Source organism: Schistocerca cancellata, chromosome 6 (genome assembly GCF_023864275.1).
Source record: "Schistocerca cancellata isolate TAMUIC-IGC-003103 chromosome 6, iqSchCanc2.1, whole genome shotgun sequence".
In the NCBI taxonomy this organism is placed as follows: Eukaryota; Metazoa; Arthropoda; class Insecta; order Orthoptera; family Acrididae; genus Schistocerca; species Schistocerca cancellata.
This window is the reverse complement of record NC_064631.1, coordinates 154,829,385-154,849,104: the sequence shown is the minus strand read 5'-3', so window position 1 is coordinate 154,849,104 and position 19,720 is coordinate 154,829,385. Positions and strand designations below refer to the sequence as shown.

At 35.9% G+C, this 19,720-nt stretch overlaps 1 protein-coding gene across 1 annotated transcript in view; it reads right to left on the bottom strand.

Annotated features, from left to right (window-relative positions):
- LOC126088217 (neural-cadherin-like) overlaps nt 1-19,720 on the bottom strand; it is a 117,619-nt gene that overhangs the window by 66,877 nt on the left and 31,022 nt on the right. The window contains exons 8-12 of the mRNA XM_049906344.1: nt 15,322-15,468; nt 12,616-12,807; nt 10,495-10,685; nt 7,074-7,263; nt 1,908-2,090 (exon numbers count right to left, since the gene is read on the bottom strand). Of these exons, the coding sequence (XP_049762301.1) occupies nt 1,908-2,090; nt 7,074-7,263; nt 10,495-10,685; nt 12,616-12,807; nt 15,322-15,468 (903 nt within the window). The remainder of the gene's footprint in view (nt 1-1,907; nt 2,091-7,073; nt 7,264-10,494; nt 10,686-12,615; nt 12,808-15,321; nt 15,469-19,720) is intronic.

Sequence of the window (19,720 nt, the reverse complement as noted above, 5' to 3'; positions counted from 1 at the left end):
TGGACAATGCTACAAATTATCTCACACTACATATTTTTCAAAATACTACAGCTAGTATCCTAGTCTCAGAGAAGGACTGAAGCAAATAATGGAAAAAACTCTTAGTAAAAGTCTGAGGTGTTATATCGGTGCCAATATGAACTATGTATGATCCATTTTTTTAGTACATATTAAAGGCAACATTCTTTTCTGTAGAACAAATGAATACATGAAAATCAATCTCCAAATTCCCACAGTAAAAGAGACTTGAGAACTTTTAAAGCAACTGAAATTCCATACTCTGTAAGTAAAAGGTAACGGGAAACGAATACACACAAAAGAACTTTCACTAAAATACCCAACAATGATTCTTGTTCTTGTCTCAAATGGTGCCAACATGAGCCAATCCACAATGTGAAGCAAGTAGTCAGTTTTCACAAACTACAAAACTGCAGTTCTCCAATTGCACAGCACTGACTCACTGTTCAATATGCAAGGTCTGTGGCTATCTAGGTTATAGGGTGGAGATGACATGAAAAGGGAGACAGGTGTTGGTATGGAGGTATTGTTGGTGATTAGTGGATTTCGAGTTAACACAGACTGTTAGGGTGTAATCAGAGAACTAGTGGACAATGTTAACAGTGTTGGTATTTTCAACTGAGGAGGACTATATCAGACTGATTTAAGAGAAGATGTTACCATTCAAGAAGGAAGATAGAGTATGTGTTCATCTTGTACTTAAATCATGAAGATGAACTGAAGCCAGATGAGTGGACCAGTAATGAGTGGACCTGTATTTTGGGTCAATATGAACAATTCACATAGGAGGATGGTTATTCCAGAGATTTGTTTGTAAGCACAATTTTTACAGAAAAAGTGACTATCTGCTAAGATGCAATTAATCATTCCTGCATAGACGAAGTAATATGTTTGGCATGAAAATGTTACACGCATAGATAGTATTCAATGGCAGTAAGGCCATGACTACAGAAGACAGTGCTGTACACTGACAAGCATCAATTAAGTTGGTAATAGACTCTCTTGTTGTGGTTGAAGTGGGAAGGAAACTGGAGCTAGTGGAAGAACCTCTTTGTGTGTGAGGAGCTGGAAGGGGGAGGGCAGGGGGGGGGGCAGAAAGAACACTGTAGATGTGCTAACAAAAATCTAGTAGCTCAACCAGACATACCCTGTGAAAATTAATCTGTACTTATGTATGAACAGACCAATAGAACTAGTAATTAATGCAAACAGCAAAAATAAAGAAGGGTTTTTGGAGAAGAGAAGGACTTCATGGGCATGAAAGCTTAAAAATGAATGATTGGTGGGGGGGATTCACACAGTAATTAAAGATTCAGTTCAACTGAATATGCAGTTTGAATGAAAGTTCTCATTTATTAGAGAAACTGATATCAAAAGGAAGAGCTCATGTGGTTTTCTAAGCTGAAGAACTTTCTATATGATATGAACATGTAAAATACATTGTTTTGTGGCAACTAACTTTCATAAAAAAGCTTTTTTTTAAAAAAAAAATCCTGTCTAATCACAAATTGCATTCTGTAATTAAATATGTGTTGCACAAACTAATAATTTATCTAAAAAGAGAATAGCAATATAATCATACCACTGCATTCTCTAAGTAGATGGATGAAAAGCTATCTGGGATGATGAATATTTAGGCAATATTTTTAACAGCTCACAGAGAAAAAAGTGATAAGACATGAGTTTAATTATCTATCTTTAACTTCATTTGTTAATGCCCACACACTAGTGTACCTTTCCTAGTTTATTAGATCAGTAGATAAGAGCAAAGGAACAACCATTTTAAAAAATACATTTATTTCTCAAGGTATTTTTGCATTATATGCTTGTGGAAAGAAAATAATATTTTTTAAGGGGACTCTTATGGGAAGCTTAAATATTCTTCTTACCTGGTTATTAGGAAAAGTCCCATCTTTGTCAATCGCATTGACCTGAGTGACCTTTGTTCCAATAGGTTCTCCTTCAAGTACAGTTTCTTGCTCTCTCTCAGTAAATAAAGGAATTTCATCATTTACGTCTTCTAGCATGATATAGACTGTAGCCTCTGATGCTAGTTGTTGAGCTCCATTATTCTAAAAATTAAAACATAATTAATGTTATGCTGATAGTTTTATAGGAAATTCACGTGTAGAAATAAGAATCACATTTATGAAGTGTACTATCAGGAAAAGCTCATACAAAGAAGATATGCAGAGGGAAAGAATATAAAGTTTCTAAAGAGAATGAGTAGGAGGTAAAAAGAAAAGGTGAAGCCTGAAATTAATTATGTATTGCATCGTGAATTGGCTATGTTGCTTTACAGTTAAGTACTTTATTAGGTGTAAATGACTTACAGACTCGTCAAAGACAAATCAGAAACCAAGAACACTGAAAAGCACAAATGTGTTTAACAGTGCAATGTGCAGTTATTGTCAGCTGATGTCAGGTCTCTGCTTCTCATTGGTTCAGTATTTTCTGTTGCTGATATATACAGCATGATTTCAAAAGAAAGAACAGCTTTCAACTGTTTATTACAGAGACAGTATGAAAGATAAAACACATTGTGCATGTCACAGGATAGAGGAAGGTTGAAAGCTTTATGTTTGCACAGGCACTACATATATAATTAACATGATCACAATTCATTGCTCGAGGAACATTGAAATGGTAGTCCACTTCATTCCACACATTAATCAAAAGGTCCCTGTTTATCGAATTGATAGCATCAACAATTCAGTTTCCCAGATCTCTAAGAGTGTCTGCCATAGGTGGGAGAAATACTCTTTTATGTAACCCAACAGAAAAATACCACAAGGTGTGAGGTCTGGTGACTTGGGAGGCCATAAGCAATGAATAATATCTTGTTGTCCATCTCTTCCAATCACTGTTGGATGGTGTTGTTAAGATAATGCAGCACCTCAAGATGAAAATGAGGCGGGGTGATGTCTAGCATAAAAATGAAATCATTGGTATATTTGTGAAACAGAGGAAACAACCAATTTTGCAGCATGTCCAGGTATGGCATTCCTGTTACAGTTACTCCAGTTTGGTGTTTCTCAAGTAATGCATGGTGCTCATATTGAGTGTTGTTTGTTGTTTTTTTGGGGAAGGAGACCAGACAGTGAGGTCATCGGTCCATATTGAGTGTAGTGTATAGTGTCTGAGTGAACATAAAACTTCAGAACTGCTTCTATCCAGTAACAATCACAATGTGTTTCTATCTTTCATAGTTTGTCTGTAATAAACAACTGGAATCTGTCCTTTATTTCTGAATCACCCGATGTATAACACAATGACAAAAAGAAGGTATACCATCCTACTTATGTCTCATGCAGACTTGACAAGCATTTAAATGTCAGCTGAATAACGTGAAGCAGCTTTACATACATAGTCTTCTGTAGTAAAAGTACCTATTACAAACTATCAATTAGTAACACTGCATACCATCTGAGAGAAACATATGGAATTTATCTCACACTTGACTTAGCACGTCACACTTACTAGTCACAGCTTGGTTCCTACAGCAGCAAGGGAAGAAACTGTTTGCAGGAACCAAACCGAACTGCTATGATTTGAGTAAGGATCAAATGAAAGAGGCAAAAGATATATCCTGTGAGAAGGCTTCCATCCAGATCTACAGTATACTGTAGCAGATTTGAGAGCATCATCAAGTTAGCACATCCATTTGCATTCAACTGATGAAATATCACTCAAAATAGTAAGCTATATAACACATGGAATCTGCTGGATTGAGAATTTTTTTTTTTAAACTGCATAGTACGTCCTGGATGTCTTTTCGAAAACATATAATTTCAATGTATACTGTTTTCTCGAAGTAGAATATGATATTTGACACTCCATTATTCATAACTGAAATTTTCCATGATACCAATAATATGCTACACCTTTATACCTACTGTTGGTCACAACAATGCTTTATAAAGAGTATTGCAACATTATATTCATCATAACATCACATTAAAAGTAAATGGTGTTCCATAAAGAAATGAACATAGGTTATGGACCATTCTGAAAAAATAACACTGTATAAACATTCAACTTCATTGCATTTTACAACTCATGCAGACAGATGATGCATTGTTAATCAGAGCTCATGTCTCTATGTTTTTGTAAGATAAAGTGCAAACATCTAAAAGGTTGAAGCATGGAGCCATTCCATATCCTAGCAACTGTGATGCTGTTGGAATCAATGAGAAGCTGCCCATTAAAACATTCCTTGCAGCAATATAACCATTCTGGACACATCCCATTTAATGTATCTATTCCACTGTGTCCCACAACTAAGATTGCCATATATTTTTGTGATTACTGGAAAATCTCATATAAAGATGTGAAACAAATGCTAACAAAGAGATAGAGGGGCTGGCCAGTACTTACCTCAGCTCAGTACAGCCGATAGATACACATAAAACAGAACCGAAAATTTACGTTCCTAGCTTTCGGAACAAATGTTCCTTCATCGGGGAGGAGAGAGGGGAAAGAAAGGGAAGAAGGGAAAGGAGATTCAGTTACTCACAACCCAGGTTATGAAGCAACAGGGAAAGGAAAATAGGGAGGGTAGCAAGGATGGAGGCATGGTTGTCAGAGGGAAGCCAAAGAATATCTTTGGCTTCCCTCTGACAACCATGCCTCCAAACCATGCCTCCAAAGAATATCTTTGGCTTCCCTCTGACAACCATGCCTCCATCCTTGCTACCCTCCCTATTTTCCTTTCCCTGTTGCTTCATAACCTGGGTTGTGAGTAACTGAATCTCCTTTCCCTTCTTCCCTTTCTTTCCCCTCTCTCCTACCCGATGAAGGAACATTTGTTCCATATATTTTTGTGTTTATTTACAGACAAAAAGCCCAGCAAGACATGCATAAAAGCTTCACAGTGTTTGAAAAAGAAGAGACAGGCAGTTAACATCTTGGACAGATAATTGTGCACTCTCAGATCAGTAAGATGCCCGGGTTCTGCACAAACAGCAAAAACCCAGGTCATGTCTTTGTACCTGTCACAGACAGGAAAGTTAATAGCAATTTACATACAGTGTGTGTAACCAATGTTTCAGGTTTAACATAAAATGCTGCAATCACTGCACACCATGAAAAGAATTGCTGCAGTCTATGCTAACTAAATATAGTCCAAATTGATTCTGATTCAAACATTAATTGTGTTCTAACATACAGCTAGCAAGTTTCCTTTAATGCATCCCTGTTGACAACTAAATGCTTCTGTTATTTGGTTGGTGGGTGGACTCCTTTACTCTTACATTTTAGAAAGGCTTTTCAACAGAAAATGCACTATATATTCTTTCACTGATAAATATTCAATGCTTTGAATAACCGAACATCATCCATTGGGATATTTTGTGATCTCTCAAAGGCTTTTGACTCTGTGAATTATTATGAAATTCTTCCAGATACACTCAAGTATTGTGGTATGAGTGTGACAGTGCACTAATGTTTTCATTCATATTTAACTGGAAGACTGCAGAAGGTTGAAGTTAGCAATAGAGATAGTCTGAAAAAATCAGCACAATCCACTAACTGGAGAAGTATCAAGAACTGAGTCCCAACGGGTTTTGTCTTGGGCCCCTTATTGTTGTTCTTAACATATATTAATGACTTGCGAACCTATAGTCATGAAGATGCAAAGCTAGTTCTTTTTGCTTGTGATATAACTGTAGTGATCACAACCAACAAATAAGAATTAGCTGAGGAAATTGTAAATAATGTTTTTCATAAAATTATTAAGTCGTTCTGTGCAAAAGGACTCTCACTGAATTTTGACAAAACACAGTATATACAGTTCTGCACAGTAAATGGCATAACACCATTGATAAGTATAGACAGAGAATGGAAGTCTGTTGCATTGATGAGAAATTGAACTGGAAGAAACACATTGATGATCTTCTGAAACATTTGAGTTCAGCTACTTGTGCTGTTAGGGTTATTGCAAATTTTGGTTATAAACATATCAATAAATTAGCCTACTATGCCTACTTCTTTCACTACTTTCATATGGCATCATATTTTGTGGGTAATTCATCATTAAGAGAAAAAGTATTCATTGTGAAAAGCTAGTAATAGCTGGAGCCCACCCAAGATCACCTTGCAGACATTTATTTAAGGAACTAGAAATGTTAGCAGTATCTGCAACATTAGAAGATACACTGTTCCAGTTAAATCTGACTTTGGCACAGAAAAGTGTTAATTATGCTACCACAGAAGTCCTTGGTCATTTACCAAATACCTTTAGAAGTCAGATAGATAGCCAACCAGCATTTAAAAACAAATTATAAGAATTTCTGAATGACAGCTCCTTTACTCAACAGATGAATTTTTAGATATGAAGTAGTAATTATAAAACAATAAAAATAAAATGATTGGTCTTACACCTCATGTTGTTTAGGACAAACATAACACAAACAAACATGGCAGTAACGGCAATCTACCACTTCTACGGACACTCCTAACTTTATTCCATAATCCTCAATTATTAAGAAAAGTGACCAAGAACAAAAATACAAATACCATACATACCGGAAACACAACATATATAAAACTTGATGAAAGAAATCATTTACAGCACATTAAGATACAAAAAAAAATGGAAACTGTAATTCAAATTTATGCATCATCACCTCTCATTTTCAACATTATTTGAAATAAAAGTAGTTGTTTTTACCCAAGAACAACTCATCAGTGAGCACAGACAAAAGTTAATCATCTTACTAGCTTTCAAAACTTGCAGTTTCTTCACTGAACTACATGGAGCACAATAGATTGACAAACAAAGAAATAAATAACTTGAATGGTACACAAAAAAGTCAGCTAGACTCTCATGTAAGGGATATGTAGCAAAACACAACTTCTCAATTGTTGACTTCCAAGTCTCTTAAATATTTTGCAGTACGAGCTTCATAATACTGTAAAGCCATCACTTACAGAAACTCATTATGATATTATCACCGACAAATTCTTAAGAGATTAATTCTTGTGCATTAATTCTTGTGCATGGAATTAATACTCTATCTAACATTTATCACTGGAAATAAATTATTTTTATTTACCTCAACTCGTATGGTGAGATTGTACTCCTTAATTGATTCATAATCAAGTGGATGATTTACTTTTATATCTGCCCAAGTAAATCCATTATCAGTTCTTTGCTGTAGGTAGAATGTATGATACTTATTTGTTTGAGCTGTAGATCCAGGCATTAAACGATAGAATACAGTTGGATTTCCATCTATGCCTGAGCTGTATGAACACACACAAAATTTTATTAACACTGAAAAGCATTGACAGCAATTGATTTTCCAATTTCATTTTATTGATACAATAGTCAGTCTAGTACTCTCTATAACTTGTATCTTATTTAAGTGCTCAATATGTACATTCACATGTTCTTCCAAAACTGTTTATGTAATGATTTCTGCAAAGCATATATCCTGAAGTCGCTGTTAGAGTGATCAGTGGAAGTGACAGTCAGGTTTGTTCATGTAAACTAATCGTAAATATTCAGTGTTAAATACTGAATTTTAAAACTGATCACATTTCTAAAGCAACAAGGCTCATAAAACTCCTTTACATACCTAGAGTAAGATTACTATTACTATACTGCTATTTCTTTTCATTTCACATAACATTAGGAAAGGCTCACATGCAAATGAAAATCAAAAGGCTTCTCATATTTTATTATTCCAACTGCTTCTGAGCATACACAATTGTTACAACAATGAAAACAAAAAGTTACTATAAAAATTTGAACTGAAGTCATGCTACATGATTTTCTAAAACTGTTTATTAATTATATTTTAAACCATTTTGTCAAAAACTGCTTTGTTATTGATGTTACCTGTATTCATAATTTGTAGCAAATCAATAAACTACACTTGCAGCTTACACATTATCTGTAATAACTATCTAGGCATTTCCACACAAAAGCTTTTTATGTAACTTAACTGGTTCATGCTTTCAGATAAAGCCATCATTTTGCTGCACCATTATGGTAATATATCCCCATATGTTCCTGGATCCCTCATTTTAGTTTTGTGCCACCTACCAGTTTTTGATTAATAGGGTACAATTGAATTCAATTTTGTAGATTAGTGCCCTAGAGGCTAATCACCACCACCCATGTATTTTATGTGCAAGGTGTGTGTGCTTGTGAAATAAAAATCAAAAAGATTTTACTGAGCCAAACAATTGCATTAAAACCTACACTAAAATGAAATACAACATAACTTTTCTTAACTCCCTGATCCACCCCAAAATACACTTCCCCAAATATAATGATTAGAAGTGAGTTCATAATTGTGCTTCCAAGTGTGATGCATTAGCCTTTAGAAAATGCAGAAAGTGTGACTGGTGCATTTAGGAAAATAATATGAAACAAAAATTTCAGATAACTAAGGAGAACATTTTAATAAAAGAATAATTTTTCATCCAGGAAATATCATATTGGCCAAATATAAAAACACAACAAGAAGACAGTTTTGATTTATTATTAGTCAATTTAAATTTGCAGGGAAATGCATGAGAGAAATAGCATTTTTCATTATACAAGCAGAATGCAAATTTAAAGGCTTATTTAAACTGAAAGACATTCTGTGCATTAGATAACCTGTTGTGATGAAAAATCTCACAAAATCGTTCAACTTTTGGAGATGAAGTTAATGTTGCAAGTACATGTTTTCAGATATGCTGAAAGTTATATTGCCAAAAGAAGGATCAAACTCATTTGATTCCATGAAACTATGTTTATCCTATAAATCTCACTATCCTCTAATTCTTATTATCCTCATTGCATTTCTTTCATAATGCATTTCATTCCTCTTTTTCTCCTCTTTGGAAGGCTTTGAACAGAATGCTGAAGGTAAGATTTGACCATTCAGGTTAGTTTGGACACAATGATTACTATTCTGCAAGTGGCAAGTGACAGAATAGCAGATTCAGCTTGCAGTGGGTGAGTTACAGTACTCAGTATATGACATTGCTCTAAATATTGACAAATACATGATGTCTGCTATCATTCAAAAAAATATATTTTGTAAGGAAAGTCTTTTTAACATTTTTAGGATAGTGAGAAAATTCTATTCTTTGAGAAACACATGAAAATATGTGCTGGTAATGTAACATTTATTAGAACTATGAAACCCACCATTTCTCACATTTAAATGCTATCTGATCAAAAATACTGCCCTTTCTCAGGTTTACTTCATTAAATCAGCACATACATCTACTACTTTTATGCAGTAATCTTTGTGTGAAGTCTTGTTGATTCATGTAAAGATGCCAAAGGGTAAGCTGCTACATCACTTTTGCTCAGCATCTCCAAGATTTCATAAAAAGAAAAAAAATAATTGCGTAGTTTACAGGAGCCATATTAAAAAATTGAAGGGATGATATTGCCGTCATTAGGAAACTGAAAGTTTCAATCATTTAGCATAGCAAAACACAGCTCTAAAATGGGTGACCAATATGATATCTCCAAAAACCAAATGCAAAGCTCACATTTCTCTTTGTGACTACAATTTGCACTAAAGGCAGTAAATGAAATTTCTCTTCCCAGATGCAGATGGCAATCATTGCAGTCAAATGAATTAATAACAAAATTCTACAATTTAGATAGATATGCATATCTTATTATCTGAAGATTAATAAAGAAAAAAAATTAAGAAGCAGAAAGAACATAGCACGATTCTATTGTTTCAATAGCTATAACAGTGAAACCTAATATCTGCTGGTAAACATGCTGTTCTACAACATATACCTACAGATTTTCATTTGACTGGAAGGATTCCAAGACATTTTCCTTATAAGCTTTGTATTTTACATCTAGAAGACGGACACAAAAAAACAACAAACACACACCAAGTATATCTGGACGTGCATTAACATTTACGGGAGCAAACGTGCAAAATATTTCTCCCAGTGCCGTGCATGGATTAGGCGTGCCCCACGGAGCAACCAACACTGAATCGGGTGACAGACCTGGCTTTAACGGACACAACTTTTGCACCAACTGGCATGTTTTCTTTAATGTAGATGGGCCCATACTGAACATGGTCCCACACTGGAGGATTGTTTGCACGGTCCACAACATCTATTTGGACTTCGACGGTTCGGGACAAGGGAGGGTATCCTTTATCTTGAGCCATGGCCTCCAACTTGTATGTCTCTCGCTATATTAAAAAATGTTCAGTGGAAAAACAAGAAAAATCACGCCGTTAGTCATATTAGTTCTTACTGACTATCTAAATCGAGAAATGAGGATGTATGGGGCACGCACAGTCGGGCCAACTCCAGCTGTGGAATCTCCTTAGCAACTGAATTAGTCCAACGATGTACTACTGTCAAAAAAGAGATTACTTCAAAAAACAAAATCAGTAGCATGTTCCCATTTCCACAAACGGCAGTTGCTATGAAGATGCTTGTTCTTCTCTGGTGAATAAGCTTAGACAATAAAGAGACCTGTTAAATACAAACCTGGCCTTTACCGATGTCACTACTGTACCAACTGTGACATTTTCTTTGATGTGAATGGGGCCGTATACACCCACGTCCCACAGAGGAGGCTTATTGTTCCTGTCTACGACGTCTAATTCAACGTCCACATCTGCATAGGAGGGAGGAATGCCCCTGTCTGAGGCGCGGACACGCAGACGATATTTTTCTCGCTACAGTGGCATGAAAAGATGTGCTGTCAGGTCAAAGGGGAGATAACAAGCACAACTTTCAATTCAAAAAAAAGAAAGGAACTAATTATAAAATAAAACATGAAACAAAGAAATACTGTAAAACCATCATTAACCTACCTCAAACAAATAAAGATTTAAATAAATGAAATCTCATTCCACATGATTTTCACGGATCAGAATGACTTTACTCAGCAAAGAAATTTAATTCATTTTCAATTAATTGTTTTTATAAAGAATGAGTCACTTCCAGAATAAATGATGTTTAGAAAATTTACTAATTCTCTGTAACTGTACCAACATTACTTTCAGAGTGCTCTCATTTAGGGACAATATTATGCTTAACAGTATTTTTTCTATTCTACTTATTATAATACTAATGAACCATGATATTTATGGTTCTTCTTTATTTTTTAATATATGTATCTGTTGGAATGTAGTCACCTACTTACTGGAAAACATCCCTTGTTGAAGTTCAATTCCGATGAACAGAAATGGTGCAATCAACAAAATAAAAAAAGAATTTGAAAATTATAAACAATATTTTAAAGCAAGCAATCCACATGCGTAAAATAATGTACTTTTAAAAAGTGTGGGATGAGGGTGGTTGTTAAAAATGGGGGTATGTAGTCTACATCGTAAAAAAATGTGGACGACTTTTTGGTACGCTGCCCCATACACAGAAGGAAAAAGTCACAAATCTGATAACAACTGAGTAGCATCAGAGTAAACCTCAGCAGAAGGTTTAAAACAAAAATTAAAAATTAGCTCTGATGCACTCAGTTTGGCAAAATACCATACTTGTTCTAAACTCTATTAGGTCATCTCCTGAAAAAGGAGACAAAAAAATATCAAGAAAAAATATATTCTGTGTCAGCAAAATCGATGATTCAGCTCTCAAAAATCTTTCCACTTCTCTGAAAAGTAGTTCAAAAATTAGTGACTTAGATTTACATTCAGACACCAGAGATACAGTTCTCATCACAAAAAGCTATCAGTCCACTGCATATGCAGCAAAATCGCATCTCTTCCAAACCTAGAAAAATTCAAAAAATATTTAAAAACCTCGCGGTCAGAAAAACAAAAATATATAATCTGGTGATGAACAATATACGTCAAAGTATATCCAAGGAAATTAAACTTTGAGCTATTTGCAAAAAAAAAAAAAAGTTATGTAAGGACTCACAACAGTGCATTTGGATATACAGTGTGTGTATACGTTCACATACCATTCTAATTTCAAAGAACAGTGAAATACAATATACAATAAAAAGTGCCGTACAAATGAAACTTATTGTATACAGTGAGTATTTATGTTTCTCAGCAACTTAAAGTAAAGTGTGAACAAATCAAGAATTTTACTCAAGAAGCTAAAGATAGAAATGTAAAGTGTGAGACAGAATAGGCTTATTTGAAACATGTCAAGGCACAATAAAGGTACTGAAATACAGAAATATCTTAGTATCACCTTATCTGCCGTGCACATCGTATTCCTTGTCCTCTCAAATGCTGCTTAATGTCATTATCATATGGAAATCAGGGCTTAATTTGATCGCATTAATTTTATGTTTAGATTTTATTTATGAAGTTAAAGATGTCTGTGCTTAAAAGGAGAACTTGGAACTGACTCTCCTGATAGTAGAAGAGAATGGAAGATTAGAGTTAAATGTCCCATCAGTGTAAAAGTATTTAGCAACAGTCACCAGACCTACTCCTTCCAAATTAAACCCTGATGAAAGACGAGTTATATTCTGAATAATAAGAAAACAGTTGTAAAACAAAAGCAGTATGTAATCCAAAGACATGCTTGCAAATTTGTATGTAAATATCAACAACACCATCCATTCACACTTACATTATGAAAATTGGAGAAAAGAGCAGCCTGGTCACGCATTTGCACTCAAATACTTACATCCAAAGGCTTCCTCAGAACAATCCAGCCAGACTCTTGTTGAATCTCAAAATATTCCAAGTCTGACGGGTTATATGGAGCACTCAGGGAATAAACAATAGCACCATTATTGTCAGCATCTTCATCAGAAGCTGAGACACGCAAAATGTTGGTACCAATGCTTGCATCCTGCTTGACATTTTCAATGTATTTCTGTGGAAAGAAGGAAATATATTGAATTACAGGTATGTGGATAATTATATTGATTTTTTTCTCTGGTTAATGCATCACATTTCAACCAAAACCAACATTGTTAACTCTCCACTGATCATACAGGCAGGCACTTCCTTCAGGCCCCCAATAAGTTCACGCATTTTCATTGGATTGTCATGCAGGCTCCTCATACCTTTTGTTCATTCCCTATTTTCAGTAAATAATTTAATTGTTACATAATCTGCATTTAAATATGAAACAAGAAAGACAAATAACTATAGGAGACATACTGTTCTATCTGTGTGATAAATTTTGAGGGAAAGAGAAATTATTAAATGTAGAGCACATGTAAAATACTGTACTATGGCAAACTACCACACAAGACAACAGTCTCTAAAGGGGTCCATTTTTATTTCTTGTACTGTGCTTCAGTATATTTCTAATAAAAGGTTTAATCACAAATACGGCTGAAGAATTAACATGTAAACATATAAGTGCAAAAATACCAAGATCCCTGAGGTGACATTAGCTCAGATTTGTACAGTAAATTAATCATCAGTTTTGAGTACATTGTCCAAGAAGGCCATTTTAATTTGTTTTAAGCTTTGTAGCACATTGTTCTATAAGATGAAAGCAAAACTTGTTTGCTGCAAAACCATTTACCTTATCTACAGATGGTCAAGTTTGGGCCTTGTACCAGTTAGCGTATTTACACATGGTCAAGTCTGAACCTTGTACCAGAATTTCCATGCATGTAGAAAATATTCCGGCTCATGACAAAAAGTAACATAAGATAAAATATGGCAGAATTCTCCACAAACTAAGATTTTTATATTTTTTAAATTTATGCTGGTGGAAAGCAAGAATACCACAAATCTGGTCAACAGCTGTTGTGTACTCAGTTTTTTAAAAAATGAGATTGAAAAACCTAACAGTTATAGGGAAATAAGTGTTTTAACAGTTGGATACAATGTGCATGCAGGAATTTTAACTCTAAGGTTAAGATCAATAGCCAAAACTATTTTAACTGAGGACCAGAATGGAAGTAGATTTGGATGCGCAACAACTGACAATATATTTGCTTTGAAGACGTTGATAAATAAAACAAGAGAATTTAATAATAAGACACACATAGCTTTTATTGACTATACCAATGCATTAACACAACTAAACTCCAGTCCACATTAAAAAAAAAAAAAAAAGAAGAAGAAGAAGAAGAAGAACTGCATGACATTTGATATGGGCCATAAGAAGCCTATACAATGAAACTAAATCTGTAATAAAAACAGAGAACAAAATAAGTAAGACCTATGTTTTAACTATCCAAGAAGATAAAAAATTGCAGCCTTTCTCACTCTGTATATAATTCAGGTGATTAAAAACAGAATGAGGAATCAAAAAATAACAAAGGAATAAAACTAGATGTGACCCTTACATAAAAACATTAATGTATACTGGTGACCAAACTATAACAACCACTTCAGAAGAAGAATAGCAAAGAAATATTTTTAAATTAAACCAAACTAGCCTAAGAGATAATTGCAAAACATCAATACAATGACAAAAGTAATAGTGTTCTGAGGGAAACAAGAGGTGCACTCAAAAATAGTGATATAAAATAAAATCATCAAGTGACTAGGTCATTTTAACTACCGAGGTTGCAACATTTCTTTTGATTATGACAAAGATAGGAATAATAAAAAATCTGTGGAACAATAACAGAACATTAAACAAAAAGATAACTAAAGAAATATGGTTGAAATTCTATAAAACACCAGCTGTTCTAATGCTACTTTACAAATCTAAGGCTTCATAGCAAACAAAAAAGACATAAATTGATTACTGATGCCAGAAATCAGATCAGTTAAAGGATGTAAACTAGGAGATAGACTAAGAAATGAAGATATTAGAAATGAGCTTAAAATATTTGCAATGACAGAAATAATTGACACACATAAGCAGAAATGGAAGCAACATGTAAACAGAATGCAACAAGACAGATATCCTAAAAATTTTTTTCAATATATATCCAAAGGGGTAAGGGTTGTACCTATATCACCCCGGGAAGTGTTGGAGCTAAGACACACAAGCTGGAACAGGTTCCTCAAACCTAATCCATGAATGTAGATAATGATGAGGATGATGGTGATGATGATGATGATGATGATGATGATGATGACAAAAAAATAGTTTAACCATTTGTGAAATTATTTATTAAGTTACAAATGGAAGGGTGCAAAGTACAAACTGCTGAAAGATGCCATATTTGATAAAAAAAGAAATATGGAATGACAGTGTCAAAGATACACACACGAGTGAAATATTTTATGTTTGGACATAGTGTTCTATTCTGTCATCACTGCTGTGAAACAACTACCATCTATTTATTACTCAATAATTATGCTTGTCCTTTACAACGTACGAAAAGCTGATAATGGTGAGAGATTGACATATTAGCTATTTTCATATTACTGCTGTTTTTTCTGTCACATTTCAAAGTAAACAAAGACTTACCTGTCTGTCAAACAAAGGTGGATTGTCATTAACATCAGTGATTTCAACTGTGAATGAGCAGACACCTTCCAGTGAAGGTTCACCTTGATCTGTTGCCTTTACTGTTACAGATACAAATTTTCCATCATCACCTTCACGGTCAAACACCTGTGGATTAGACAATAAAGTAACTTGCTTCATTTATTCACAAATACTATTTTCTGATTATTAGTTATGGGAAACAACACACTGAAAGAGGGTATATCATGATAGCTTAAGAGACAGAATTTTTTACAAATGCTCCCTTCATTTACCACTATCATTATCACATTTACCATACACAATACTGACATTTGAGATATGACTTACAACTAACCATTGTGTACACAGTTTTAATCTGTTACTCCTTCAATAGCTGTCTTTAAATTGTGAGACTCAATGAAAACGTTCTTCAACTACCACTGTCAACAAAACCTCCATTTTTCCCCCTCTACCTTCTCATGTATCAGCTAGGATTATAAAAAAATCTATTAAACAAGAACTGAGGCTACCACTCTTTCATTTTCACATAATTATGCCATATATGATTACTAATTAGCAAGACAGTTTACCAGCCTTAGACAGTTTGTTGACGTATACATCCACTAACTGGAACTCGTATATTATGTCTCTCAGAATCTGCATCTAAATGGCTACTCTGCAAATGACACTTAAGTGACTGGCAGAGGGTTCATCAAACCAACTTCACAATAATTCGCTATTATTCCACTCTTGAACAGCGCACGCAAAAAAACAAATACCCAAATCTTTCTGTGCAAGCTCTGATTTCCATTATTTTATTATGATAATCATTTCTCCCTATGTAGGTTGGCATCAACAAAATATTTTCACATTCAGAGGAGAAAGCTGGTGATTGAAATTTTGTTTTAATGATGTCCACACCAAATCCTGTATCATATCCACGACACTCTATCCCCTATTTCTTGATAATAAAAAACATGCTGCCCTTCTTAGAACTTTCCCATTGTACTCCATTAACCCTATCTGATAAGGATCTCCCACACTGCGCAGCAGTACTCCAAAAGCAGATGGATAAGCATAGTATAGGCAGTCTCTTTAATAGATCTGTTGTATGTTATAAGTATTCCGCAAATAAAAGCAGTCTTTAGTTCACCTTCTCCACAACATTTTCTGTGTGTTCTTTCCAATTTAAGTTGTTCATAATTGTAATTCCTAGCTATTTAGTTGAAATTACAGCCTTAAAATTTTATTGATTAATCATGTAACCAAAGTTTAATGGATTCCTTTTAGTGTTCATGTGGTTGACCTCACACTTTTCACTAGTTTGGGTCACCTGCCAATTTTCACACAGTACAGATATATTCATTTTGCAATTGGTTTCAATCTTCTGATGACTTTACTGGATGATAAACGACATCATCATCTGCAAAGAACCAAAGACAGCTGCTCAGATTGTCTCCTAATTTTTTTTTTTTTTTTTATATATATACGTAAGGAACAGCAGTGGCCCTTGAACACTACCTTGGGGAATGCCAGAATCACTTCTGTTTAACTCGACAACTTTCCATTAGCTACTATGAACTATGAGCTCTCTGACAGGAAATCGTGAATCCAGTCACTTAACTGAGACAGTATTTCATAAACATGCTATTTCGTTACAAGTTGCTTGTGAGGTACACTTTCAAAAGCCTTCTGGAAATCTACAAATATAGAATCAATTTGAAATTCCTTGTAGCTAGCACTGAACACTTCATGTGAGTAAAGAGCTGGTTGTGTGACATTGCAACTCATCACACAGAGAAGTTGAACAGCAGACAGGCACATTTAAAATAGTTGACTGTTTGATAATTTTTAGGTATTGGATGAAGTCCTTCACTAGATGATGGAAAACACATACACAACAACTGTCTTCTCCAGGCCAGTGGCCCCATGGGTGAGAAGTGATCTTGGCTGATATAGGTAGGGAGTGTGCAGAACAGGTGTGGGATCAGAAGAGAGGGAGATGTCAGTGTTGGGATGGAGGTAGATGCTGCAGTACTGCGTATGAGAGTCTGTGGGAATGTGGTGGGAGCAGGACAGTGGGTTATGGGTTGCTAGATTAGCTGTTGGAATAAAAGGCAAGTGTGGGATTGGTGTGGGAGCAGGGAAGGGAATAGAGGCAGGTGGAGGACAGGAATTAATGAAGGCGGTGACCAGCAAAGGCTGATGCCAGGTGGGTTACAGAAACAAAGTATATGTTGCAGGGAGAGTTCCCACCTGTGCAGCTCAAGAAAGCTGGTGTTGGTGGTAGGATCAAAATGGTATGGGCTTTAAAGCAGTTACTGAAGGCAAGCTCTCTCTCTCTCTCTCTCTCTCTCTCTCTCTCTCTCTCTTTTTCAACACATGTTTGGCAATTAGGTGGTCTCTTAGCCACAGTATGCCAGTGTCATTCATGTAAGCAGACAGCTTGTCAGGGGTCACACCCATATAGAATGTCACATAGTTGCTACATTATACGGCTGCCTTCATTGTTGGGCTTGCCTTTGATGGGTAGGAGCAGCCCACCATTTTGTCCTTCACCTCTCCCATATCACTGCGCACTCCCACTACAGCATCCACCCTCTACTCCTACCCAGCTCTTCCTACCCCTCTCTGCCCCACACCTCTTCTATACACCCACTACCCAACCCCAATGAGATCACTATTCACCTCTTTCAGGCCACAGCACCTGGGGACAACATTGGTCGTGTATCTGTGAGTTTTGTGTGGGAGTTTTTCTTTCTTCCTCTGATGAATGGCTTTGTCCAAGTGTCAGAAAACAGACAGATACCACACAACACACTACAGAACCAGTGCTGAGGACTGAAATTGCTGATACTATGATACCAAGGTGAAATCTTTTTGCTCCAGCAGGGACAGCACTGATGAAACTAAATTTTTGTTTTTGTTATGTTGTTACTTACCACAGAATATCACAAGCTGTGTTAAATATGTAAAATGAGGGAAAAGAAATCACTCATTATAGTGGATTGAGGCATGGAGGAAAGTAACACATAACAGAAAACAGCATTCACACTAGTTTTACAGCACTATTTTTCCAGCATACTTTCACACACACAATCATGCAGACACCCAAACACACATTCCAGCAAGACTAATTATTGATAGTCAGTTGCTGAAAGTAGTTGCCTGAAGCTGATGGAAGTGGGGAAGGGTATGGAGGGACACAAGGAGGAGAAATGTGCAGGTCTTCAGACAGATGATTACGCAGTCGCACAAGAAGACAAAACAAGTACAGAGGTTACAACAAGAAATGTAGGTAGAGGGAGAGGTGGGTAACTGAGTGGGGGGGGGAGGGGGAAATGGAGAGGAAGGTGAAGTTGGAGAAGGGGAAATGGAGAAAAGGGTGAAGAGGGAGAGGGGAGGGCTGAAAAAAGGGGAGAGGGAGATAGATGGTGGGTGAAGAGAGATGGCCTGCATGACAGAGGTGTGGGTCGGCAGGGGACAGGGGAGAGGACAAGTGGTAGGAGAAGGCAGTGCTTGACCTGGAAGGAGTAGTGGTATGAGCAGAAAAGAGAAAGGAAAATGCAAGGTGAGGCAGAGGGAACAGGTTTGCAGAGGTTTAGGTCAGGGGATTGTGAGGGGGTAGGACATGTTAGAGACAGTTCCCAGCTGCACAGTTCAGAGAAATTTGTGCTAGAAGGGTTTCTCTGAACTATGTATGCATATTTCCCTCCCACCCCCCCCTCCCCCCCTCACTCTCTCTCCTCTCCCCCTTTTCAAGCCCTCTACCTTCTTTCTCCCCTCCCCCCTCCATCTTCATCTCTCCCTCCTTCCATCCCCTTTTTTCATCTTATCACACAGCCGCAAAGTCATGTGTCAAAAGACCCGCCTCTTTCCCATCCTTGCATTCCTCGCTTCCCCCTCACTACTCCATCAGCTTACGCAATGGGAGTGTTCATTTGTGTGTCTATGTTAATGTGTGTACTATTTCCAGGAAAAGAGCTAGAGCTTGATAGCTAGTGTAAATGCTGTTTTCTTTTATGTGTTACTCTGCTCCATGCATCAATCTGCTATAGGTGCATGGTTGCCCTTCCCTAATATTATGTATTGCTCCATCCAGAAATTTTCATTGTTGTTATAAGTGGTGTTAACTTGATCTGCTAATTAGCTTTGTGTATGTGAATTTCTGTAATGCTGTTTTTTGCATTTCATTCAAATGAATACAACTGAATACTGTGCCATCTTAAAATAATTTGTTTCACATGATTTATAACCAATTAACTTCATGTTAGGTTAGTCAAATTTTACATGGAGCCTGTTACACCACTGTCAACAGTTAAGAAATGTGCAACTAAAATCAAATGTGTCAAACTTTGCTTGAAGATAACTCACATCAAGCACATCGTAAAACTGCAAT